This window comes from Cyprinodon tularosa, unplaced genomic scaffold (assembly GCF_016077235.1).
Source record: "Cyprinodon tularosa strain WSP-4 unplaced genomic scaffold, ASM1607723v1 ctg488, whole genome shotgun sequence".
Taxonomy (NCBI): Eukaryota; Metazoa; Chordata; class Actinopteri; order Cyprinodontiformes; family Cyprinodontidae; genus Cyprinodon; species Cyprinodon tularosa.
The window spans coordinates 187,872-213,473 of record NW_024039216.1 but is presented as its reverse complement, the minus strand read 5'-3'; the positions used below and the strand labels follow the sequence as shown (position 1 = coordinate 213,473).

The 25,602-nt window shown below is 38.4% G+C and overlaps 3 protein-coding genes across 5 annotated transcripts in view; 2 read left to right on the top strand and 1 right to left on the bottom strand.

Moving 5' to 3' along the window:
• Nucleotides 1-4,458, bottom strand: part of LOC119794689 (CAP-Gly domain-containing linker protein 4-like) — a 51,030-nt gene extending 46,572 nt beyond the window's left edge. Inside the window, exons 1-3 of one of the 3 annotated variants that reach the window (XM_038302337.1) lie at nucleotides 4,402-4,442; nucleotides 543-605; nucleotides 186-326 (exon numbers count right to left, since the gene is read on the bottom strand). In XM_038302337.1, coding sequence (XP_038158265.1) covers nucleotides 186-326; nucleotides 543-582 — 181 coding nt within the window. In that variant the 5' untranslated portion in view covers nucleotides 583-605; nucleotides 4,402-4,442. Of the gene's footprint in view, nucleotides 1-185; nucleotides 327-542; nucleotides 606-714; nucleotides 867-4,401 lie in introns of those variants that run through there. The other 2 variants (XM_038302335.1, XM_038302336.1) reach the window with 2 other exon arrangements.
• Nucleotides 4,459-5,019: 561 nt separating this feature from the next.
• Nucleotides 5,020-5,833, top strand: cunh2orf50 (chromosome unknown C2orf50 homolog). The gene is made up of 3 exons (XM_038302344.1): nucleotides 5,020-5,318; nucleotides 5,420-5,459; nucleotides 5,563-5,833. Exons 1-3 carry the CDS (start codon nucleotides 5,107-5,109, stop codon nucleotides 5,761-5,763), a joined length of 453 nt encoding a protein of 150 aa, XP_038158272.1. The 5' UTR covers nucleotides 5,020-5,106; the 3' UTR covers nucleotides 5,764-5,833.
• A 2,557-nt stretch (nucleotides 5,834-8,390) lies between these two features.
• Nucleotides 8,391-22,268, top strand: slc66a3 (solute carrier family 66 member 3). The gene is made up of 7 exons (XM_038302334.1): nucleotides 8,391-8,642; nucleotides 13,442-13,524; nucleotides 15,101-15,170; nucleotides 15,286-15,343; nucleotides 15,672-15,792; nucleotides 18,671-18,712; nucleotides 21,958-22,268. Exons 1-7 carry the CDS (start codon nucleotides 8,497-8,499, stop codon nucleotides 22,056-22,058), a joined length of 621 nt encoding a protein of 206 aa, XP_038158262.1. The 5' UTR covers nucleotides 8,391-8,496; the 3' UTR covers nucleotides 22,059-22,268.
• The last annotated feature ends 3,334 nt before the right edge of the window (nucleotides 22,269-25,602 follow it).

Here is a 25,602-nt window from a genome sequence, read left to right as displayed (position 1 = left end):
TTTAAGAGCCACTGGAAGCAATAACTAGGTATGTACTTTAAAAACTACTCCTTTGCTTGTTGCTTTGAAGGACTTTTCTCATAATTCATCTAAACTTACCCATTAAACCACCCAGACTTAAAATGTGACCTAAGTTAACACCTCAACATTTCCCCCTTCAATCACGTGCAAAGTTAGATCCTCACCACTGTCACTGGGCATGGGTGCAGAGGCCACCTGGTGGATAACCGCCCGCTGATGGGGAGCATTTCTGGCGTAGCAGCCGAGGACTCTGTCTCCTTCAGCGGGCTCTGAAATATCCTCTTTTGTCATCTCCCCTTCAGGGCCTGCGGCAGAAACAATATTAGAAAGTCTATTCTGAGAACACAAGTAGGTCTTCACTCTCAATAAAAGCAGCTTTAGCACATTGAAGACTTCACCTGATCCACTTGAAGATTTTTAAACTACTAGTGGCCTAAGGTTCAAACACATGGGCTGTAGAAGGAGCACTGGAGACTATAAATCAACTATAAGCACAGATTCACACACAGCCTGACACTTACTGTTTTCCTCTCCATTAGCCCCTTTCTTGATGAACTCCATTAGAAACCTTCAGCTGATCTAAGCTATGAAAAAAACAATCAAAAGACACAGACTGGGTCCAATAGATGAGGAAAACATCCAAAATAACCTCTCAGGTAAACTGACTTCTATCACTTCAGTCTCCAAACTCACTCTTTCCTTTTACACCCGTTTATCCTCTGACTATGAGGTAGATCCAGTTGCTATTTATGGTCTGCAGACTTTAAAGCCACGGTGGTCTCAGCTCTGATCTCCCAGGATGGAGTTTCACTCTCACATGTGAACCACTGACCTCGCTGCCAACTCATCTGATTTACCAGACATAGGATCCACAACGCAGAGAATTTGACTGTAGGGTGACAGTGCAAATAAACACCGTGCAGAAGGGCACGGGATGCAGTTAGGGTTGTCTTTCACAATACCGCCCTTTCTAGTTAGAGGCTGTAAGCAGAATGCTGAAGGGGTTTTTTTTGTTTGTAAATCCACAAGGGAAAAAAAATCAGATTGGCACATTTTCAAACCAGTCTATTGTCAACATTGGGGAATCAATGATAGGTTCTATTAAATTTGTTTCCAGTGTTTAATTGTCAGCCTCCCCATCTATATATACTCAGTGTCTGTCCCTTTGTGATCTTTTACATGTTTTTTTTCCTTGTATACATTTTTTCTATGTCTTGTGTTGCCATCTGCTTGCCTTCTGAACCAAACCCCAAATGTTCTTCTTTTTAAATCAGAGTTAATGCAGCTTTTAGCATGCTGGGTTTGAATTAATAATACTTATCATAATATTAATAAAATATTCAACACCTTTATATCATATTTATTTGACCAGATAAGTTAAATATTAGATCTCCTGATAAAATATTTCTAACACCATTCAGCTATTACAGCTATGACTATTGACCAATATGAATCTGACATGATATTTTAAATACTTTTATTACTCATTTTGTAGAAAGAATGTTATAAAAGGCTTGATCTAGTGTTTTTACTCTGAAAACAACAGTAAACAATAGTCATTATCCATTTCTTATTAACCAACCTTAATTAACAGAGCTTTTCTATCAGCTTTATAGCAGAGATTTTAGATGAAGGTCGATATATTTCAATACGTATTATTTCCAATATCAATATCGGACTGGGAAAACCATTTTTAAAGTAAACTCTCATCTTAAAATGGTATTTCTATAAATGAAATTTACTGAATTATATTAACTCAAACTTGATAAAAAGTATAAACTCTTAGTTGTTGCATTTATAGCCGCAAGATTGCGGTATTTATTTTTTTAATCACTAACCAGAGCAGTAAAGAGAACAAATTGATGTATTCCAATCAGTGTATCTCTAACTTTTGTCAACATAATATCTAGAACAGAGTCACTGGGGTACCAGTTAGCTAAAGCTAGCTGAACTATGACCTCTGACCAGGTTTTGGTGTCCAACAGGGTCTCCATCTGTAGAATAGAAATCTGCCATTTCCTGGTATTAAGGAACAACAGTTTAAAAGGTTATATTTACATGATCCCATTTTGAGGCTTTTAGGATTAAAATGCACATTTACACATAAGTGTGTTCATCTAAAACGGACAACGTGTACTGAACAGCATGATGGGTGAACATCTCTGATGTCTTTAAATCATTCTTAAACACATTAGCTTGCCCCCTTCAGGAATGTGTGAGGTGAACCTAGACTCTGATTTGTAAGTTTTAAGCTAATCATCGCTCCGACACGTCTGAATAACATATTCCACAGGATCTGTACAGGCCTAGTAATAAAGCTTCCATTTCATTCAGGTGATCTAGATCACTGATGCTGGTGTTGAGATGGACACCTGGTATAAATGGACATGCGATAGGACAGGTTTGATGCGGGTGGTTTTTTTTGTAGGGGTGCACTGATTGATCGGACCGCCGATTTATCCACCTAGATTTCCTTAATTTTTTGGTTATAGGCCGATATTTAGGTGTGAAACCAACAATTTCCACAGATCTTATCTACCTCTGCAAAGGTCTGAAAATCAATGCTCTTAACATTTATTTATATTTGAGAGCAGTTATTTTAGACGTTTTTATTGTTTTACAGGAACTGATTAGTGTCCCACAGTAAGATGGTAAGTTTTGTAATCTTATAAAAACTGACAGTGGCGAAAAAATTCAACCTGCCAAGAACAATGATGGTGCACTTCTACTCCTCCATCACTGAATCCGTCCTCACCTCCTCCATCACAATCTGCTAAGCTGATGCCACCAGCAATGACAGAGGCAGACTGCAGCATGTCATCTGCTCTGCAGAGAAGGTGATTGGCTGCAATCTTCCATCTCTCCAGGACCTGTATGCCTCCAGGACTCTGAGGCGTGCAGGGAAGATTATGGCTGATCCCTCGCCTCCCCGGCAACAAACTATTTCAGACACTTCACTCTGGCAGGACCAAAACCAACAAGGCCCAGAGACCCCAGTGACACCTGACACGGCCTCTCCCTCCCCATTCAGGACCTAGGAGCTACACCATCGTGGCATCTCCAGATCTTCTGCGTTAAATTAAGGCAGAGCCTACTGTGTATATAGTATATAGTATAAAGCTATATACTATATATTGCATATAGTATATTGTATGTTTTATATTGGATATAGTTATAGATTCTGTATTCTTTATATATATCCAATTTGTCTGCACCAACACAAGTCAAATTTCTTGTAAGTGCAAACTTACTTGGCAATAAACTTCTGATTCTCATATTACCGGTAAAAAAGATTGGGAAATGGTGATTGGCCAGAAACCTGCACGGTGCACCCCTATTTTTACTCCCCCATGATAATACTATCTGCTCTAACCGGGATAATTGACAACACCTGTAAAAAAAAAAAACGTTGGTCAAAATAATTCATGCTATACTCAATCAGCTTATTATAAGGCATTGGATTGAGATTATTATCTCATTTTTATATTATTCTTTTTCATGAACTCGAAGTTGCCAACACAGCAGCAGGAACTGAAGGTGTTGCCTCATTAGTATCTCTGCTTCTGTCTCCTTGAACCCCAGTCGGCCTCGGCAGATGGCCGCTTACACTGAGTCTGGTTCTGCTAGAGGTTTCTTGCTGTTAAGAGGGAGTTTTTCCTCTCCACTGTCGCAACAAGCATGCTTAGTGTGAGGGATTGCATTCAAGTCAATGACTCGATGCAATCAACTGGTTTTCCTTATAGAAAACTTTAAATCAATTTGATTGGATGATCTGGTGAACTGTAAAGGGCCATGAGATGACATGTGTTGTGAATTGGCGCTATAGAAATAAATTTAAAAATGTTAGAACTGTAAATTTACAGTCATTTTTATCATTTTTCAAGGCTGCACTTTTAAAAAAATGAAATTGTCCAGTGAGCTATTTCCAAACCAACTTTATTTTTGTGTTACACTTGTCTAACAAAATGACAAATCTGTCTGTCTCTGTCTCTAATTGAATTAAAAGTGGCCTCTCATTGCCTGTTCTCCTGCAGGTCAAGGATTCAAGTTTCTCTGTAGGTTAGCCGGTTAGCCGTTAGGTTAGCTGCTCACCTTCAACTATAAAAGCTGAACTTTATGCTAATGCTGCATCATAGGATACCTAGTTACAGTTAGCATTCAGGACTCGGTGCTTCTATTGAAAATATGCAGGAAAGAAGTTGGTCAAGTCCTTTTCCACACTCCTCAGTTGTATCCTTAAATTAGAGGAACACACAGCGAACCCAGGATGGTCTTTTACCCTGGAAAATACTAAAGCCCAGCTCGAGCAGCAGCTAATTCAAATGTGAGGTAAATAACGATATGTGTAGAACAAATATAGTGGATAAATATTAACCTTACCTGGTTTCAGTGGTTGGTTTCAGTGTAAAATGCCCACAGAGCTAGGACTAGCGGATTATGTTTCCCTCACTCTCAATGCTTCCTGTTTTGGCATTTACCCTTCAGAATAAAAGCTCCCATTGATGACTTCCGGTGCCGTAATAAAAGCACAGAATTCCGAAAATAATAAATACAGACTTAACTAAAGACAAGCACAAAGATCCTACAAGTTTAATTTAACTCTATAATTACACCAAATAAAACACAAAAAAAGCTTAAAAGATTAAATACATACAGGTACTTCCATCCATTTACTAAATTAATCAGTTAATCGAGTTATTTTAAAGATTGTGAAATAACCCCCTAAGATTTATGTTTTTTTGAAATGTAAGCACAGTATAATAATAATTCAAAGAAGTTATTTTATTGTCTGCATATTTTACTGTAGTCACTGAAGCCCTAAAATCAATTAGTTACATTTCTAAGCCAACACAAAAGTATTTGTTATTAGTAGTAGTAATAGTAGTAGTAGTAGTTCTATTAGAGCTAATGAAGAATCAACAAACAAACAGGCCTCCTACATAGGCTGGTAACGCATCTGCCAGCTACGTCTGATGAAGTAGCCTACGTCAGCTTCTTTTTTCAAAGGTTTCCATGGAAACGTAAACAAAAACCTGTCCGTGATTTGTGTCCACTTCCATTCTAAACAGTCGCGTGTCCGTAGCAATGGACCTGACCGGCGTCAGACAGGTGTCCTCAGCAGGCCGCCGGGTCTCGCAGCGACCAAAGGAGATCAGCCCCGCAACGAGCCCCGCAGCAGGGGACCGCAGGACGCAGCAGGACCCAGCGGAACATGATAGGTCCAGGAAAAATGCGGTAAAACAGGACGAACTGTGGAAAGATTTGGTGTGCAGAGAGAGGGGACAGGCACAGCAATGGTGAGCTGATGTGTGGAAAGGCAAAAAAAAGATTAACCAACTTAGATCACTCTATTTTAAAAAACAAGTTATCACTTTAATCAAGAAGCTGTGGTCCACAGGGAGAAGACCTGGGACTTTCTTTTAAAATCTGATACTCTGGTAAGCAAAAACAAATATTGCTTTCCTCAACTCTTAAAATCCACAATGCAGTTTTCTATTAATGCATGACTATCTTTTCCACTCCCCATGTGGATGTTTGCAGGGTGGGCCAAGGGAAGAGATATCTTTACCCAACAACATCTCAGTCTTCTCTGATAGCTCACCCAACACCACTAATCAGATTTACGGGAACAGACAGTTCACACCTCTGGGGAGGGAGATGGTCAGACGGGACAGGTTGATTCTCTGGTCTGGAAGCCACAGACGCAGGATGAAGCCAGACCTGGAGCTGCAGCCTTGTTAAAGCCAGGATGTGTCACCAAAGCAGGGGTCTGCACCTGGATATCTTATAAAGCCAATAAATAGTCCAAAATTATTTTTGCATTCTATTATTTCTTGATTATCGTTTGACATTAACTACAGGAATTTAAAAAAGTATGCCACTGCATCTTCAGAAAATAGGATCCAGACAGATCAGTTTCATGTAATCTGAGCTCTGTTGTGTGGTTAAACAGACACCTGAGCTTATTTGGACAACTGAAAGGTTGTATCACCTCATCCGCTCACTGTTGAAAGTATGCAGATTCATAGGAATCAACACAGAAACTATCTTTAACTGTTTTTATTGAACGATTATGTGATAAACCGGCAGGAATCAAAAGGTAAACTTGAAACTGAAGAAAAAATGCTACAAATTTTCAAATTTTTTTATTTTGAAAAACTGCAGTGTGGTTGTGGATCCATCCCCAGAGTCAATACTAGAGAAAAAAAAACTTGCAATCCATCTGAAAGTCTATCTAAACCTTGATCAACATTTTCTTCTGACTAATTTTAATTCAATGATCATGTAAAGAGATCAGCTTTGGATTTCATGTTTCAATTATTATCACCAATTGTTAATAATATTTTAAGTTATTCCATTATGACTTTAGGTGAATGTTTTTAGTTGTCTTATTAGAATGTTCAATTTCGCTTTAAATTTTTAGCTTCAAAGGAGTGATTTAGCTCCATCCCTATTCCCATTAGCTCTCACCAGCTTGTCTTTGTTTAAATAACATTTCCACTGCAATGCTGATACTGACATGAAAGCTTTTGCTTCTACTTGTAGGGATTGGACACTCTGAGGGATTTTTGTATGTAGCCTTTCTCAGAAAATTAGATTTTTAGTTTCACCAGACCAGATATTTTGTCTTCCTCTAAATCCTCTGAAATGTAGCCAAATAAAAGCTAGAGCCTCTCCAAATGCCTCATTTAAAAAATGAATTTCCTTCCATCACTCTTCCATAAATTTCAGAATTAGGAAGCAAAAAACTAATCAGCATTCTGTTAACAGATTCTCCAACTTAAATGTGGATCGGTGCAGTTCCTATGGACATTTTGGCTGCTTTTCTGATCTATCACTCCACCTGCACCATCCTTGGTTTACTTGGCCCATCACAGCTTTATGGTTTTGTAGTTTTAGCATACTAAACCTTTTCCAAATTAGAACAGAGTTCCTTATGAGAACCAGGATGTAGTTTAACAAACTAACCCTCTTTAGTCCTTCTTCTCAACTACATGCATATGGGTATAATTTACCTGGTAAACTGGTTCAACTAAAGACAGCAAAGGGTGTTTTTTAAAAACCTTGAGCCCTGTATCATATTCTCTCTATATAACTCTCTAATATACCTCATATTATGAAAAATATTATTTTATTTGACATGGTCTGTGAATATTTAAGTAAAGCAAACTCCTACATTTCTGACTTATTTGGATGTTCCTGCACCATGGTTTTAAAAGTTGGAGGGAGGGTGTGAAAGTAGTGAAAACAAAATTTAAAAGACAATCATTTAGAGAAAATTGGAAGTCTCTCCAAAGACCTGTAACTGGATTGGCATCACTGTTCATTGATCATTCGCTGCATGCCACGTTTAAAACCTAAAGCTGTTTGGGAAACTTTTTGTTGGGTTTATGTTTCATATTCCAGTTTGATCCCATCCAATGCTGAAAAGAGGACTCTTATAATGATTGGTTGGAATCAAACTTGTTACCCAGATGTAAAAGGCAATACGTTTTAATACAAGATCAGATAGAAATAAATAAAATATTGAATCTGTACAGAAAATGCTAAAAGATCATTAATTAGGAAACTTAAAAATCATAATAATTTGTTCTTTAAATCAAACAGAAAAACAAACAAATAGTAAGGTACTGTGCAGAAATGTAATTAAAAGCTGTATCAAAACAATTAAAACATTAGGGAAGGTGTATTAATTGCTTATATTTCTTCCTGGAGTTGTATCTACAACAAAATTAATAATAAATAAAAGTACAATACTGCTTAACTATTGTGAAAAAAAAAAAAATTCTCAAAGTAAAATAAAAAATAAGACAGTGAAGAAAATATGTTTTAAACCCTAAATGAAATTCATAACTAGAGCAAATATCAAAAATATATATATATTTCTGAGTTTTAGCAGACTTAGCTTTACATTTATTTTTAAACTATAAATGCAAACATAATCCAGGAAATCTTTTTTTTCTCTTCCATCATAAACTCTTCAGTAGAATCGAAAGTAAAGCTGCGTTACTTTTCCAAACCAGGTTTCAAACCCTGTGGTTGACTCTGAACCAATCAGCTTTCACAGGATATACGCGGAAATGAAAAAATTATGCCGGTGTCGACAGGAAGCTGTCAATTTTACATTACATCACCGGAAGTAAGCCACATTTATTTCACATTAAAAGCATATTTTCTTTGATTATTTTATTATATTACGAATAACACTGTTTTTGTGGTTAATTCAATATTTAGAAAATTTCTATTTTATTAAGTGAGTTATAAAATTCCTGATAACAGCATCTTAGCGAGCATAGAAGGTTAATTACCAACTTTATTTTGAAAGTTTTATACCTAATTTCCTGTTACAGCATGCTTATTTCAGTACCTTCACAGTGTTTGCATCACGGCAGCATCTGGAAGCTAGTATTACTGTAGTTAAAGCAGAATAAAGAAAGATTTAAAAAAGATAGAAAGTTCCCATCTTTCAGAAGCATGGAGTCCGACCTGCTGCTGCACATCGCCAACTTCAGCACGCTGTTTATGTGCATGGTGCTGAAGTTTCCGCAGATCTTCGTGCTGATGAGAGCGAAGAGCTCAACGGGGGTCAGCCTCAACAGTCTGCTGCTGGAGCTCATCGGGTAGGTGCTGCTCTGTAGGAGGCTCTGGTCCACTTCTAGTGGGGCTGGAGACTTGATTGCAGGCGGAGAAAAGAGGAACTTGGACAGATGTGAGGAAAGTCTTTCTGTTTTTAACTGCGCACAAAGGTTGTTTTATAATCTTCCAGGTAGTTTATAAGCTGATGCAACTTTATCAGGAGTCATACAAACACTGTTTCTACACTGCAGGGGCGAAGATATAATGGGGGGCAGGGGTGGCCATGGCCACCTGCAGCTAATCTGTGTTCTATTATTGTTATAATATATTAACAATATTATAACAATTATAATGTATTAACAATGTATTATTGTATGTATGTATGCATTATGTATGTATTATGTATGTATTATTGTTAATGTATTAACAATGTTATAATTGTTAATATGTTAACTATTATAATATGTAATAGGGATGGAATAGTTTATGAAAACCGTCCGAACCGTTCGGTTCGACTGTCTCGGTTCGATTCGCATGTGTTGCATTTGGTTCATGCGCGGCTCCTTTTTCTCATAGGCGAAGCGTTTACACTCCAGAGCAGAAGGTGGCGGTACTGCGACCAAAGCCAACCACCAGTAGTAAACAACAAGAAGAAGTGAAGCAGTGTAGCCGGTGTAGCAGAAAAAAAAATCAATTGTTGCAGAGAATTGTGTGGGTATGGCGAGTGGGAAAGAACAGGAGTTGGAAGACGTGCCAGCAGCAATTTATAGGTCTGCTGTTTGGGACCGCTTTGCATTCATGCTGCATTCATGCTTCACACCGGACTCGGATGCGAGTTTACATGCAAAGTTAATGGTTGATGCGCGTCAAGGCGCAGCAAAAGGTCCCGCAGCACGATTTGAGCAGCAGGTGCAGCATGTCTGAAAAATTGAACTTTTGCTGCTTGATGCGCCGCATCAACCAATCAGAGAAGCTGATCTGGGAGCTGGCAGGGAGAGAGATGCAGTGCTGATGATACAGAGCTCTATGATCACTCCTCTGAAACAGTTTATTAATACCAAAATTAACTTAAAATGCTGAAACCTGCCGACAAAGCGTGTTCGCTTTTATTATCCTGGTGCCTGCAGTTTTGATCATGTACATGAAAACCACCTTCCATCCGCCGCTGCAAACCGCGAGGAGGCGACCGGGCCATAGGCTGCTGTTGAATGGGATTCTTACTGACAGCTAGGGCTGGGCGATATAGAAAAAAAGCTTATCGATAAAAAAAAATGCATATTGATCGATATCGATAATTATTGAAAAGATTTGAAACCATATTTTATGTGCAGCTCTGCCTGGACTTTTTATAATATTGCTAAATGATTTAATTTTAATAAAAAACACAAACACAGACTTCCAATTAAATCTTTATTTAACTTTTTTAACCATAACAGAATTGTTTTAAAGAAAAATAACTTAAGAGACCTGAGTTATGTTATTAAATACTGACAAAGAATAAACTAAAGTGACCAGAAAAGTGACCAAAATAAATATAACAAATAAATAATTGCCCTTCCACCGCCGCCCCCGTTTCCTGCTTTAACCTGAGTTATTACTTTGAAGTTTCTGGCCCCTCAGCATTTTTATCTCAATTGTTAGAACTACGTGGGAAACTGCCCAGAACTGAAAATATATATATATTTTCCCTAAATTCCCGAAGATTCCTCGGAGGAGAGCCGCGTTGGGGCCTACACAGCTCGTACTCCTGCGGGTGTGAGCGGCCGAGATGATAAAAAAAAAAAAAAAAAAGTTGGTTGTGTTATCAGACTTGGTTTTCACTGGTTCCCGACACATTTTACAGATGACTGTGGTTTGTTTTTGGTCCGACTTGCCATGACCGAAATACTGCCAGACTGCCGAACTACAAAAACCTTTCTTTGAAACAATTTCTTTCGCCTCTCCTTGCTGCATCTTCATGTGCTCTGTGTTGTGGTTTGAGAGGGCGGTGCTTGGTGACGGCGTGCCTGGGTCCGCGATTGTGATTGGTTGGGAGGAAGCAGTGACTAGCATAAACCTACATGCTAGGCTACAATGAGAAGGACGGAAAACTGCGTTTCTTTTTTATCGAACTTTTATCGACCCTCTTTTTTTCTATTGCGCCACACGTCTATCGATCGATATATATCGTTATTGAATTATCGCCCAGCCCTACTGACAGCGCACCGCCGGTATGTGGGGGTCTGAGCGGCTCCGACAGAAATAATATTGGAAGGCGGGATGGTAATCTGGATGAATTGGCTGCACTGATTAAGTTTTCAGATGGATTTTCTCACTTAAAAACATATTAAAACTACTTTATTCCCACTGATCACAGCAAATATAGCTGCAAGGCAAAGAAAGGATAGAGTAGCTCCATCCAACGAGCGTCAGACACACTTTTTCTACTGCGCAGCCAGAGCAGCAAAGCTGCATCAGATGCGCGTCAAAACTGAACTTGTACAAGCAGCAAAAATGAAGCAGCAGATTTTGCTGCTCCTGCTGCGTCCGGTGCGAACGTAGCATTACCTACGATGACGGTGGAAAGAAAGTTGTGGATGAAAGTGCAACAGTGTGCAAGCATTGTGCAACACGTTTTGTTTATGCTAACAGCAACATGACCAACATGTCAGGCTAACAATCAACATATACCGAACAGAAAACCGTGACGACGAAACCGTGAACCGAACCGTGGATTTTGTGAACCGTTCCACCCCTAACATGTGACAATATATTATAATTGTTAATATATTAACAATTACAAAAAAAAACAATGTAGTTAATTATGCACTTCAATATACTAACATTAAAGATGATATTACATGCTTATTTCAGAACTAGATTTTGTGTTTTATGGGGTAAAGAGAAAATGGTGAGTCTCTGAAAGTCTTCTAGGAGTCTTTAGTGAAATCATAGATAAATAACTATTTTAATAAAACCTTAATAATGAATTTATGTATGTTTTAGTATACTTATACTTTAGTAAATATCAGTTTTATGCAGAATAAGTGTTGATAAAAGTAGGTAAGTAATGACAAAGGAAGAGGTGTTTGCCCCAGAACTCAAATCTGAAAGAATTGTATCCAATATTTATTTAGAAAGCACTGATTTTTAAATATTTGGGTCTATTTGTTAGCAAAGGCTGTAGGAAATATGGATGTTGTGCTTGTTAATTTTCCTGTTGCCATAGTGTAGATTGACCCTGAGGTTCTGGGGCCGATCCACCTTCAGCCCCCCCTCAGTATACATGGCTTATTGCCTGGCCACCCTTATAAAAAAAATTCTGGCTACGCCTCTGCTCTGAGTGTGATTTTATTTTTAGAATTAAGTTCTTAAATATTTTTTTTTTCATGGGGGCACAAAACAAGAGCATGAACAAAGAACAGGGCATTAGTTTACCTTTCAATATACTTAGCTGCTGAACTAAAAAGCTGATTGTGGCTGTGGAGACCCCAGATATAGCAAATAAAAAGTTAGGCCCGATTTCCTTAATAATAATCTTAAAGCTACAATGCGTAATTTTCAGTAACATCAAATAGTCAGACTTCAGCGACATGAACAACCCCTTTTTTAATTGATATTTAGTGATGCAGTATTTAGTCTGTCTCACTAAATACTAATAAAAAAAGCATTGAAGTTTGTCGCTGTAAAATAATCTGAGTAATGGGAGTTTAGACTGTAAGCGCTGGAAGCAGCAAAAAAGCTTCTGCTACTTCATTTTTGATGCTCGTACACATTAAGGTGAGACGTGCATCTAGAGCATCTTTGATGCTCCTGAGACGCGTAAAAAAAGTGTGTCCAGATGCTTCTGCTGCTCTTGTGTTCAATGGTAGAAAGCAGCTTTGCTATATTTGCTGTTATAAGTGGGTAAAAAGCAGTTTTAATATGTTTTTATGTGAGAAACCTGAAAACATCGTCTCTGAGGTCAGTTCATTAAGATTACGATCCTGCCTTCAAATATCATTTCGCTGTCGAAGCCTCTCAGACCACCGGAGGCGCTCTGTTAGTGGGAATCCCATTGAAAGAGAGGGGCTAACATTTGTGGCGGCTGGAAGGTGTTTTTCATGTACATAATCCAAACTGCAGGCACCAGAATAAAAGTGAACATATTTTGTCAGCAGGTTTCGACATTTTAAGTTAATTAAGGCGTTATTAAAGTATGTCAGAGGAGTGATGATAGCGATCTGCATCATCAGTGCTGTGTCTGTCTCCCTGCCAGCTCCCAGATCAGCTTCTCTGATTGGTTGATATGGCACACGGAGCAAAAAAAGTTAAATTTTCCAACTCCAGCAGCTGCTGCTTTTTCGCATCAGATGCTCAGAAGCTTGTGAGGCGCTCTTTCAGCTGCTCAGATGCACTGCACCGCATACCTTTTGCTGCTCCTTGATGCGCGTCAACCATTGACTTTGCATGTAAACTAGCTGCTTCTGCTGCCTCTAGCGCGTGAGGTCTGAATGTAGCAGAAGGTTCAAAAGTTTGGTTAAATTTGCAAGGTGTTGTGGATATTTTTAGCACTCTTTATTAAGATAGATTTAGCATCACTGGGGAAAAAAAGAGAATCTCAAGGAAGCAGAAGTTTCTATACTGTCCAAGAAGCAGGAAGCAATGTCCTAAAGATCAAAGAGTGGGCAGTCAAAAGTTAATATAATTTCTCATCAGCATCATGTATCTGGGGAGGTCGGGGATTCCCATGATAGTTATTGATTTTCTTAATCAACCCAAGATGTCAGAATCCTCTTCTGATCTGAACCGATTACATCTGTCAAAAAATTCTCCTCCGCTCCAGGAAGTCATTACAACTATAAATATTTTTAATCTTTTTCAGATTCATAGTTTTTGTAACTTACCAGATGTACTACGACTACCCACCCCCAACATACCTGGAATATCCCATCCTTATTGCTCAAGGTAAGCTAGGAAGTAACGTGATATAATGAGTATTTTAAGTGTAATGAGTGTAATGAATTAGAACGATGTGATTTCTAGAATTTTTTTCATTTGAGAATTTACCAATACTGGATGCCATTAGAACCTGAAAAGCAAAAGTCTGAACTGGCCCATTAAAATCTTAGTTAAAAAAAATTAATAAATGTATGTAATTATTGCACAGAAATAAGGAATGTACGGATGTAGGATGCAGATACACTGAAAATGCGGAAACACGCAGCAAATACAAAAACTGCTTGTGTACAGAGGTGGGAGATGTAGAGTCAACAAGTCATCTCTATGTCATGTGTTTGTTCTGCTCAGCCGCTGAACCAAGTGTGTCCAAACTGCACAGTGTATTAGATTGTGCAGATTGGACTCACCTGGGTCAGCGGCTGGGCAGAACAAATACATGGAGATGACTCGGTGATGCCGGATCTCCCAGCACTGCTTGTGCGGCTGTAAATCTGTGACCTGCAAACAAAAAAAATAGACTAACATACAAAACGTGCAAAAAAACAGAAACAGCCGCAAGAAATAAATAGATGAATGTAAAAAAAATCAACACACTGGCTTTGCATAACGGAAGTCCTCTAGAACAGCAGGGGGAGACGATATAAACTCATAGATCACTTCTCAGCCACTGAAGGACCGACCCAGGACATCGCACATTTTTATGACAGAGAAAATCCAGCATTAACTAAATTAAAGCAACAATGCATAACTTGACGCAAGTAATACCTTATTATACATATATATGAAAATAATTCTTAGTTCAATATACAGCATGAAGGCGAATACTGATGCTATATTTAGCCTGCCCTTATAAAAAACTATACTCGGATCCATCACTGCCGCGAGCGTTAAGGCAGTCAAAGATCCTCCTAAAATACCTGATCAGATATTTTGTTTTCATAATGTAGGATTTAATGCGTAAAGGCGAGTTTGAGCCTGGAAGTTACAGGCCGACACAATCTGATGGCTAAAAGTTATGCAGCGTTACCTTAGTTTCAAAAATGTGAATTATGCATATATATATTAAATTTTTTCTAATCATAGTAGGTCAAATTGTACATAGAAGCTCATATATATATGCATTCATTCTCATCAAGCGTTAGAGTTGATCAAATAATGCCTGATTTGGATCATGATTATATCCAGCTGGTAGTTTTCTTTATCGCTGTATAGTAGGTAAAAGTAGGATGGATCAGGTGTGTCCCCTGTGTCGTTTAAATGACAGAAAATCGATCAGGAACAACTCTGAATGCGCTAACATCTGTAGGCTACCTTGAACCCAGTGAGTGTAAAGAAAAATTATATAGTTACTCTGCAAATTGCTCTAAGACATTTTTGTGGGGATGCTTTTTAAAACTTGTTGCAGCCTGTTTGTCGAACGTTGTGCGGAGAAGAGTTACGGGAAATTCAAATCAGGAAATGTTTCCAAGATGCTTCTTTTTCTAGAACATTATGAATAAGTTGTACATCGGTGGCCCCTGAAATGAAGCCTTAACCCAGCCTGGAGTGGAGCACGTTTATAACCTGCTCTGTGTGTCATCAGATGTCATTCTCCTGCTCCTGATTCTTCACTACAACGGCAGCCTGCGGCAGAGCCTGATCTACGCCTTGCTGTATCCTTTCGCTCTCCGGCAGTAATAGCTGTGAAACTGGTCATTTGATGCTGAGGGAAATGTATAACCCCTCCCCCAGGGCGCTCTGTGCTTTGCCTTAACGATGCATGCTCAGGTTGGTCGGAGGCTGGAGGCTCCTCACTGTGGAGAGGTGGATCATAGATCTGGCCATGGTAATGCATCAGATTTAAATAAGTCACACACCGTAAAGAGTTGGCACGTCATCAGTCAGGAGTAATGATGTGGAGCTTTGAGAAGAGACTCACCCAGAGCTCATTTCTTTCTCCCTGAAACTCAGCCATACCTGCTTGGTTAATGAGATGAACATGTCTGTAGGCATTTTACATTTCAATAGGTAAAGGAAGTATTCTGCCACTTAAGAGTTTGAGATGTTAGATGGCACATAGAGTAACTTTTTACTGTTTATAACCCAGCCCACCTGCAGTGTTCAATCTGTCGCCTTCTAACTGTGTAATATGTCACCCTTCGATGTCCCCTCAGAGCCTGTGCACATTCATTAGTGCAGCCAGTAAGTTCGCCCAGCTGCAGTGCATGTGGAGGTCCAAGGATGCCGGACAGGTTAGCGCCCTCTCCTGGGCCATGGCCACCTACACGTGTATGGGTGAGTGAGAGACCTGCCTTTCCATTCACTGTGGGCCGTAGAGAATACTGCCCACTTCCAAATAACCTTATAATATCCAGAATTGCACAATACATCATAGAATACTTATCAAAGAAGGTTTGGTCTGAACTACTGTTGGTTTATGTTAAATTCCTTGTGTAAAAATTTGTAATCCTTCTATAATTAGTTTTAAATTGACAGCTTTTTATCGTTATTGTTGTTGAACTGATTCATTCTTTAATAGAACATGTTTGAAACTTAAAAAAAGGCAATGAGTTTCCTTTTGGATTAATACAATATTTTTGAATTAAATGGAATAAAATTAAATGTCATAGATTTCTAATATTTTGGGAATTTTAGAAAGTCTCTGACATGAAGAAAGATTGGTATCCATTATTTAATGGCTGTTTCACTGACATATTTTGTTAAAGTTCTCTCCTGATTGGTTGACCGGTCCCTGCTGACGGCTCCTCAGCTGGAGATTGATGCACTAATGAGATTAACTAGGTTCTGAGATTTAGACCAAATTATATTGTCAACCAACCATACTCGCTCCACGGGGTCAGGGAGGAATGGTCAGCTTCTCAAAAAAGATGCTGTGTTAAACCTGGCTCGGATTTTAAGTTGCGTTAAGACCGAACGCGAAACATGCAATTATTTAGCGAAATCTGTCTCCTTTTGCTCGCCCAGAAATTCATCTGACCAGGGAAAGCCTTTTGCATGGTGGGTGAAAGGCTCCTACATCACAGGTTCTGCTGGTCGTTGGTTTCACCTCATCATGGCGGACATGGATTTACAACGCAACAGGCAGTGTTTTTTTTACTTTAGAGGGCCAAACAAATCTATTGGCGTTTCTAGGTTTACCAGATTCCCACAGTAATAATCTAAGCAATAATCTAAATAGAATCGAATCGTGAGGTTCCTAACAATACCCAGCTCTACTTTCCGCCCTCTACATATCGATAATATGGGAATCTTTCACTTCAGCTGTGAAATTTGCATTAGCTGTGAACGTACCTTTGCATTTGATTTGATAATTTCAAGCAACAGTGTGTAACTTTTAAAACTAAATATTAGCTTAATTTGAGATTAATAGATTTTTCAAGTCAGTATATATGACGCTTGTTTTCCAATGCTCCATATGCGCTGACCTTCTCAAAAACTCACCCTGTTTAACCTTAGAGGGTCAGATCACTCATGTGACCCAGAACCCTGCTTTACAGCAGTCTGAGCTTCCCTTAAACACCAGAGATAACAACGCTAAAAGTTGTTTGGCAACAAAACATAAAAAAAACATGTTTATCTGATGTAGGATTTAATCCAGAAGATTGAATGCAGCACTGAATTTATTAGTAACTCCATGACTTCTCAGTTTGCTGATGCAAATTGGTTGGCTATCAGAATCCAAAACACTGAAGGAGACTGTTGCCATTGGCGATAAGTGGTGCTACACTTTGAAATTACAGATCAGGTGCCCCCTTCTTGCTTTAATAGCTTTTCACTCACCCGAAAGTTTATCCTTTTAGCTTTAGATTATTTACAATCTAATGTCTGTTGGTATTTATATTTGCTTGTTTGAGTCACTCTATGATTCTTGAAAGGTTGATCCTTTTCACATTATTAAGTTAAAATAACAATTTCAGGTTGATTCTAAATTATATATGGTATTCAAAATTCGCCCCAAGCTTAATTCTATGCAACAGTAAATTGCCTTCTGGGGAAATAGCATTCATCATTTTTATTGACCTTTGAGATATGAGACTCCCTGGAGTTTTAACATTAATATAGCTTAATACAAGTTACCATTGCTACAGGAAGTCTGCCCTCCTTCCTCCAGCTGCTTCAGGGTATTAAAGAGGACTTCATAAACCAGCCAATAAGGTTCAGTCAGCATCACTTTTGCTTGAAAAGAATAAACTTACAAAAAGTATATAACTCTGAGCAGTAATGACTTATTTAAAAGAGCAATATCTTTATATGATATTTTAAGAAAGACCCTATAATAAGGTGTGAAAAGATTATGCCCGAAGGGATTGTTAATTCACTGCAGTTGAATTGGTCAGTCTCTGGAAAGTTTTTCCCGACCTCCTCAAGCATGGCAGAAAAGATGTGAAAAAGGACTATGCAAGATCTTTTTCTATCGACCACTGTCATAATATTCCTTAGCCAGTCCTAACTCTGTGTTTAGGCCTTCCACTGCTGGAATATGGGAAAGAAATAACTAAATCGTTTTGTGTTTTAATGCAGAGAAGTACAGATCTGGAACAGATCCTAGATTGTTTCTAAATCCAGATTAGAAAGTGAATGCTGAGTAAATATGGGCTCCTGGGTGTGGTTCCTTTGAAGCACACCAGCAGCAGTACATGCCTTGCTAATCTTTTTTAATCTCTCCCAAATTATTTTATTTTTATGGTTGCGGTTACCCTCGTTCCCTGTTTGCCTTTTTCCACCACACTTTTTCCTTCCACTTAACATTCCTATACATGCATTCTGCAGCTTTTTTTAGTCCTATCTGATAAATACACCTCTGCATACCCCCCTCCCTAAACTTTGATTCTTATTTAATAGACATACAAAAAAAAAACTTAAACGGGAAGAATGCACCCAAACAGGTAAACTAGACATTTGAAATGAAAGACCTAAAATCAGATATCTGCATTTCAAATGACTGTTATTATAATCTCAAATGAATTTATTTTGATGCATCAGCTGCTAAATTTCAACAAATTCTTCCACTTGCATCACTTTCAGGTTATGAATATGGATAATCTCTTCATTTTGCTACATGTTCAGCAAATCAGCATTTCAACTCTTCATTAATTAAATATGAGAGTCAGAAAATGTGCATGTCAGTAACTCAGCCTCCTTTTTGTTTCAGCGCGGATTTACACAACCACAGTGACGACAGGAGACGTGCAGGGTAAGCTGGCATAAAAATGTTTGGTTTTCTACTCTAGACTTCCTCCATTGCAGCAGCTGTGTGCAATCGTGCTGCAGTATGGCTTTATATTAAACAATGATCAGCACATACAGATATCTGTGTATATTGCATGTATAAAAAAAGTTGTTTTAATATTTTAAAAGATGAACATTATAATGTGTTAAGCTCATAGTTGGTTAAAGTCTTTCTGAGGATTTGTTGGGAAGTTTTAAACTGTTAATAGCTTACCTGAAGATAGCACTCTAATCATCTGTAATATTCATATTTTATATATTCAGAGAAAAAATATACTAATAGTGATACATTTAGATTTTAATCAGTTTTCGTAGATAGCTAATAAGTAGATTAATAGTTAGGTTGAGCTAATAAAACTGCTTTGTAGGCCAATATGGAGGTTAGGTGTCATGCAAAAGTATTTTCCTGCATTAAGGAGGAATCATAAAGGAAGCTAGAGAAATACAGAGAACAAAGAAACTTTTAAACAGCATTTTCTAGATCTTGCAAGACGTCTGATACACTTTTCTGCTTGTGAGAAAGAATCGTATTTTGAGCAGATAACAGGAAAGCTTAACAGTTTGGAAAAGAGGAACTGAACTTTCTGAGGTTTGAACCTCTGCCTATTGACCATAAAGAAAATATCCGCTTCTCAAAATTAAGGTAAAGATCTATATTATGTACACTCACCGGCCACTTTATTAGGTACACCTGTCCAACTGCTCGTTAACACTTAATTTCTAAGCAGCCAATCACATGGCGGCAACTCAGTGCATTTAGGCATGTAGACATGGTCAAGACAATCTCCTGCGGTTCAAACCGAGCATCAGTATGGGGAAGAAAGGTGATTTGAGTGACTTTTCAGAAACTGCTGATCTACTGGGATTTTCCTGCACAACCATCTCTAGGGTTTACAGAGAATGGTCCGAAAAAGTAAAAACATCCAGTGAGCGGCAGTTCTGTGGGCGGAAATGCCTTGTTGATGCCAGAGGTCAGAGGAGAATGGCCAGACTGGTTGGAGCTGATAGAAGGGCAACAGTGACTCAAATAACCACCCGTTACAACCAAGGTGGGCAGAAGAGCATCTCTGAACGCACAGTACGTCGAACTTTGAGGCAGATGGGCTGCAGCAGCAGAAGACCACACCGGGTGCCACTCCTTTCAGCTAAGAACAGGAAACTGAGGCTACAATTTGCACACGCTCATCGAAATTGGACAATAGAAGATTGGAAAAACGTTGCCTGGTCTGATGAGTCCTGATTTCTGCTGCGACATTCGGATGGTAGGGTCAGAATTTGGCGTCTACAACATGAAAGCATGGATCCATCCTGCCTTGTATCAACGGTTCAGGCTGGTGGTGGTGGTGTCATGGTGTGGGGAATATTTTCTTGGGCCCCTTGGTACCAATTGAGCATCGTTGCAACGCCCCAGCCTACCTGAGTATTGTTGCTGACCATGTCCATCCCTTTATGACCACAATGTACCTAACTTCTGATGGCTACTTTCAGCAGGATAATGCGCCATGTCATAAAGCTGGAATCATCTCAGACTGGTTTCTTGAACATGACAATGAGTTCACTGTACTCAAATGGCCTCCACAGTCACCAGATCTCAATCCAATAGAGCGTCTTTGGGATGTGGTGGAACGGGAGACTCGCATCATGGATGTGCAGCCGAAAAAAATCTGCGGCAACTGTGTGATGCCATCATGTCAATTGGACCAAACTCCCTGAGGAATGCTTCCAGCACCTTGTTGAATCTATGCCACGAAGAATTGAGGCAGTTCTGAAAGCAAAAGGGGGTCCAACCCGTTACTAGCATGGGGTACCTAATAAAGTGGCCGGTGAGTGTAGAATACACATATTTTCAGATTGGAGTTCTTGCAAAGCTAGCAATGCTAATAGGTAATATAAAAAGCTGCAATGCAAGATCATCATGTCTGCTTTCTAGAGAAAATTTCCGAGATACTTCTAAAAAAGGCCACACAAAAGAAATAATTTTTATTTTTGCTATTAGGTACTTAGACACTAGATAATTTGAATGTTAACACAATCTCTTGCCATATAGTTAATAAAAAAAAAATTTGAAACTGCAGCATTTAGCCTTTTCATAACATGAGGACCCAAATTTGGGTCCTCAGCACTCGCCCCAAGATGGTTTTAGAAATGTAACATATTCTCTGGGGTCTTACCTTTATTTTGATACCAAAACAATTAAAATAAACTGTGTAGTTCTTGAGGTATATTAAATTCATTTTGGGCATGTTATTTTCAAGCATATTTCTCGAAAACAGGCCTAGTGTCCAAGAGGTTAGCATAAGTTGGTAAAACATTTTTTCATACGAATACTGGAGATTATAATCTTTTATACAAAATTGTGACCAATGCATCCTAACTAATTAGAAACTTTGTATAATATTTATTTTCAATATCTTCTATCCATCTCTATGTAATTTTTTGTGTTCTTTAATTCAGTTCAATTCGGTTTATATACCACCAATTCACTTTACAGAGACAATGGAATAAAATCAGCCAAAAGGGTTGGTTCAAACCTATCTATTGAAAACCAGCTGGTTCCATATGGCCTCTCCTGATTTGCAGCAATCCCTCACACTGAGCATGCATGCAGCGACAGTGGAGAGGAAGAACTCCCTTTAAGCTGAAATTAATTTCCAACCGACACAGAAGCGCTGATCTATAAATAATATTAACTACAGAATGAACAGTTAAGCCGATGAACGTTTGTAGCCTGGTCATAAAATTAGACAGGTTTTCTGTATCACAGACAAAAACCGGTCGTTGTTACACAGGAGAAGAGCGTGATAAACAGATCTGCCTCCCATTCTACTTTTAGAGCAAAGTAGTTAGGAACATAGAAAACAATCAGATCTCTGAGATAACATGGAGCTTGCTTATTTAGGGCTTTATAGATGAGTAGGAGAACTTTGTATTCTGGGCTTTACAGGGAACCAATAAAAAGATAAAATAGAAAATCTATGATTTTTTTTTAAATGTCATCACAGCTGTGGCTGCCGTTGCATTTAGTCTGGAAATTTTCCATGCCAGTTTTTTACTCCAACACCCCCAACAGTGCTTTCCCGAACTGCAGAAGACTAAAGTTTTCATTTAACAGGCAGCAAATACATTTATATTTCTACAGCTTTGAATACACAGTTTATGAATAAAATTAAGCATAAACCTTGTTGGTAATGGTCTTTTCTCTTGTTGCAGTTCTCGTTCGATTTGTGGCAATGACTCTGCTGAACTTGTGGGTGCTGCTCACTGTTATCTATTACCAACAAAGAAGAAGCAGCTCAAAGAAAGCAGATTAAATCCAGGGGGCAACCTGGACGGGCTGTGCTTCGGAGCCCACTGCATCGCCAATGATATAGGAACAAACAGTCTAACAGGTTAACGGTTACATTTCTGATGAAAAGAGATTCACCCTTTTTCACTGCCAGGGATTTTACTTATATAAAAAAAGTTCTGGTCTTTACCACGTTCTTAAATGGATCAAATCTTACCTTTATTATATAAAAAAAAAAAAAAAGATTACCGGTATATACTTCCAGTATTTTGATGAAAATCTGTTGGTGAATGAAAACCCTGATATTTCCATAGGATTAAAGAGGAAAGTTCAAGCCAGGAGCTGCTAATTAGACCAGGGATCACACTGATCAATATATTAAAGGAGAAGTTCGGTTTTTTACACTTTAAGCCCATTTTCTGTAGTGTCCAGGATGAAATCGAATGATCGACACCAAAAGTTTGACAATTGGTCCTGTCTCTGCTTTTTGGCTCATTTAGAATCCCCCCCTGGCTGCTTTAGAATGGCTTTCATAGAGCATGTCCGATAATGTCCTTAAAACAACCTTAAACGTTCTTTTTTTAAAATATGCTACTCACCGTGTCGTCAGCGCTGTTCAATGACGTTCCAAAAAAAGTTTCGTGAAGAAAAAACTTTCCTGTAGTGTTTTATTTAGCATTTTGTAAATCCCATTGAGTTCTGTAGGAATAGTCAATATTCCGCTGCCACCGGAAACGGAAATGGGGCCTGTTTACACAGTTGTAGTCTTTTCGCTTCACTCTGTGTACTCCGACGTCGAGAATCAAGAATCCACCTTTCGTATTCCATTTTCAGAGTTTTTTAAAGTGTTTAACAGAGACGTTAGCACCTCGACGTCGGAGTACACAGAGTGAAGCGAAAAGACTACAACTGTGTAAACAGGCCCCATTTCCGTTTCCGGTGGCAGCGGAATATTGACTATTCCTACAGAACTCAATGGGATTTACAAAATGCTAAATAAAACACTACAGGAACGTTTTTTCTTCACGAAACTTTTTTTGGAACGTCATTGAACAGCGCTGACGACCCGGTGAGTAGCATATTTTAAAAAAAGAACGTTTAAGGTTGTTTTAAGGACATTATCGGACATGCTCTATGCAAGCCATTCTAAAGCAGCCAGGGGTGGATTCTAAATGAGCCAAAAAGCAGAGACAGGAGCAATTGTCAAACTTTTGGTGTCGATCATTCGATTTCATCCTGGACACTACAGAAAATGGGCTTAAAGTGTTAAAAACCGAACTTCTCCTTTAACTCCTGGTTTGAACACCAACAGAGCGTACAGGTCTAACAACACAATGCCAAGATTGAAGGAAGTCCTAAGAGAAGCAATGTTTTCTGCTCGTTTTTTCCCCAAGGCATGAATCAACAGTAAAGGTCCTTTTCAGTTAACTCTGCAGTCAAACTTTGCAAAGCTCAGATAAAATGCAGGAATCCCAAGAGCTTCAATGTCTCAGGTAGTTGGTGTCACTTTAGTGCAGGAAAGATCTGGTCACAGATTTTATTGGCAAAATCTAAAATGCTTTTTTAGATAAATAAATTCTTGACATTTATCATCTATTAGAAACAAACTAATGGAGGATGGTATCCATTAACACCTGATTTGATGTAAAAAAGTCTTTGGAAGGAAAAATATTTTTAGTTTTCGCTTCTACGACATGTCATATTAATGTTTTGAGAATATAAACAATTTTAATCACAAAGGGGGATATTTTCCTATGGAAAAATATCACTATGACCGTTACTCATAGACCAAATCACTCTTGGTTAGGTCATTCATTCAACAGCAAAAGCTTGGTCCAAACTTGTCAAACCACAGTGGGAAAAACTATAACTGAATGTCTGAAAAGGGAGGAATAACCCAGAGCTGGACTTGGTTTACGTGGCAATCCAGTTAGAAATCTCTCATTTGTTTCTGGCCATCTTAGTCCTCCAGTTTTTAGTTTTTATATATCCAGCCTTCTTGGCTGAGTCAGTCTTTCAAAAGGCGATCAGTTCTGACCGTCTATCATTTTAGATCCTTACAGTAAGTTTTAATATTTCGTCAGAAAATAAACTGACTTCAGTAAACATCTACATGAAAGAGGGACCACTTTATTTGATCAGAGCTCTGACTCTCCTGATAGCCCAAAATGAGATCAGAACCTCAATCTATTGAAACAGATAGGGTATAAAAAAAAAACACCCAAAACCATAAAAAGCTAATATATTAATATCTACTTTCAATTTTTGTGTGTTGTTTATCCCTAAAGAAAATCATAGAAATCCCTGACTCCTATGAATATAGTCTAAGAAATGGGTCTAATAATGTGAACTGGAGCAGTCTGAGCATCTCGGGTTACATTTAAATAATTTACCACCTGCTAAAGAACATATGAACAGAGATAGGGTGAACTTACTTCTTCAGATTTTATATAAATATACTGATCAAACATTCCAATACTGATTATTCCTGTAGCTTTGAAGTATTTGTTTTTAACCAAAAAGTTTTTACCGTCAAAACTCCAGTTTATTCACATCTAATGTTATTATCTGTTAGGATTTTGACAAAGATGACAAACACTGTATTTTTAAGACCTTTTATACTGTATGTGTGAAATTCCTTTCTGTAATGCTGAAAAAATACAAATATTGAATATTTTACTGAAATTTAAAATGCATTTTTGAAGAAGTTGAATAAAAATCTGAACCAAAAAAGGCACATCCATGTCTTTATATTGATAAGTGATTAATATCATCATTATAGAGCCGTTTGGTAGCAAACATGCAATCACGATGTAAAGGCCCTTAAATACAAAGTGGACAAGGCTGTATAAATAATATAATGTGCACAGTATGGCATGTAAAATATAAATTGTGGGTATTTATATGTATAAAACATGCTTCTTGGTTAAAGGAGAGCTGTCTGTACACAACATACAGTTTACTCTCCAGGCGCTTGTATGAGCCGCAAACACACAACGCATCCAATCTAAAAGTTCGGTTACCTTTAATAGACAAAAATATCTGAATAAAGCCTTCAGTGGACTAGTGCTGCTCAGGACGAGGTTTTTCATGCCTTAAAGGTCGCTGCTGCTTTAAAAAAAAACACCCTGGTGGAGGCGTGTGGAAAGCATGCAGGTTCGCTCCAAGCAGCTGATGGAAACAGGCTTTAATCAAGTATATTTGGTAATAGGATGCCCGGTGTCGCCTCTGGTACAGCACCAGATTCTACATTCAAACTGAACAAAAAAAGGAGGAAAACACGGTAAACATCATCCCTTGGATTGGACAGTGCAGGTTTCTCGCTTTGTAACCGCTACTGCAAGCAGAGCAAGTGTTTCACTGACAAATCACAGTAAGAGGCAACCAGAGAGTTATTCACTCTGTCCTCCTACTCTGAGTTCCTGTGAAGTAACAGCTTCCTGTACCTTAATTCGGATTCTAATACCAGAACCTTGGAAAGCGAAAAAGCTACAATCATGTGGAGAACAAAAACCATTGGGATAAAAACCCAACAGAATATTTTTAAGTGTCATGTTCCCCTTTAAACC

What these genes read in the sequence shown, in the direction of transcription:
- slc66a3 (XM_038302334.1), top strand. Translation starts at nt 8,497, where the DNA reads ATGGAGTCCGACCTGCTGCTGCACATCGCCAACTTCAGCACGCTGTTT. An exon ending in GGCCACCTACACGTGTATGG is followed by an intron (nt 15,793 to 18,670) that starts GTGAGTGAGAGA and finishes TTTTTGTTTCAG; the next exon opens with CGCGGATTTACACAACCACA. An exon ending in GACGACAGGAGACGTGCAGG is followed by an intron (nt 18,713 to 21,957) that starts GTAAGCTGGCAT and finishes CTCTTGTTGCAG; the next exon opens with TTCTCGTTCGATTTGTGGCA.
- cunh2orf50 (XM_038302344.1), top strand. Translation starts at nt 5,107, where the DNA reads ATGGACCTGACCGGCGTCAGACAGGTGTCCTCAGCAGGCCGCCGGGTC. An exon ending in AGGGGACAGGCACAGCAATG is followed by an intron (nt 5,319 to 5,419) that starts GTGAGCTGATGT and finishes TGTGGTCCACAG; the next exon opens with GGAGAAGACCTGGGACTTTC. An exon ending in TTTTAAAATCTGATACTCTG is followed by an intron (nt 5,460 to 5,562) that starts GTAAGCAAAAAC and finishes GGATGTTTGCAG; the next exon opens with GGTGGGCCAAGGGAAGAGAT.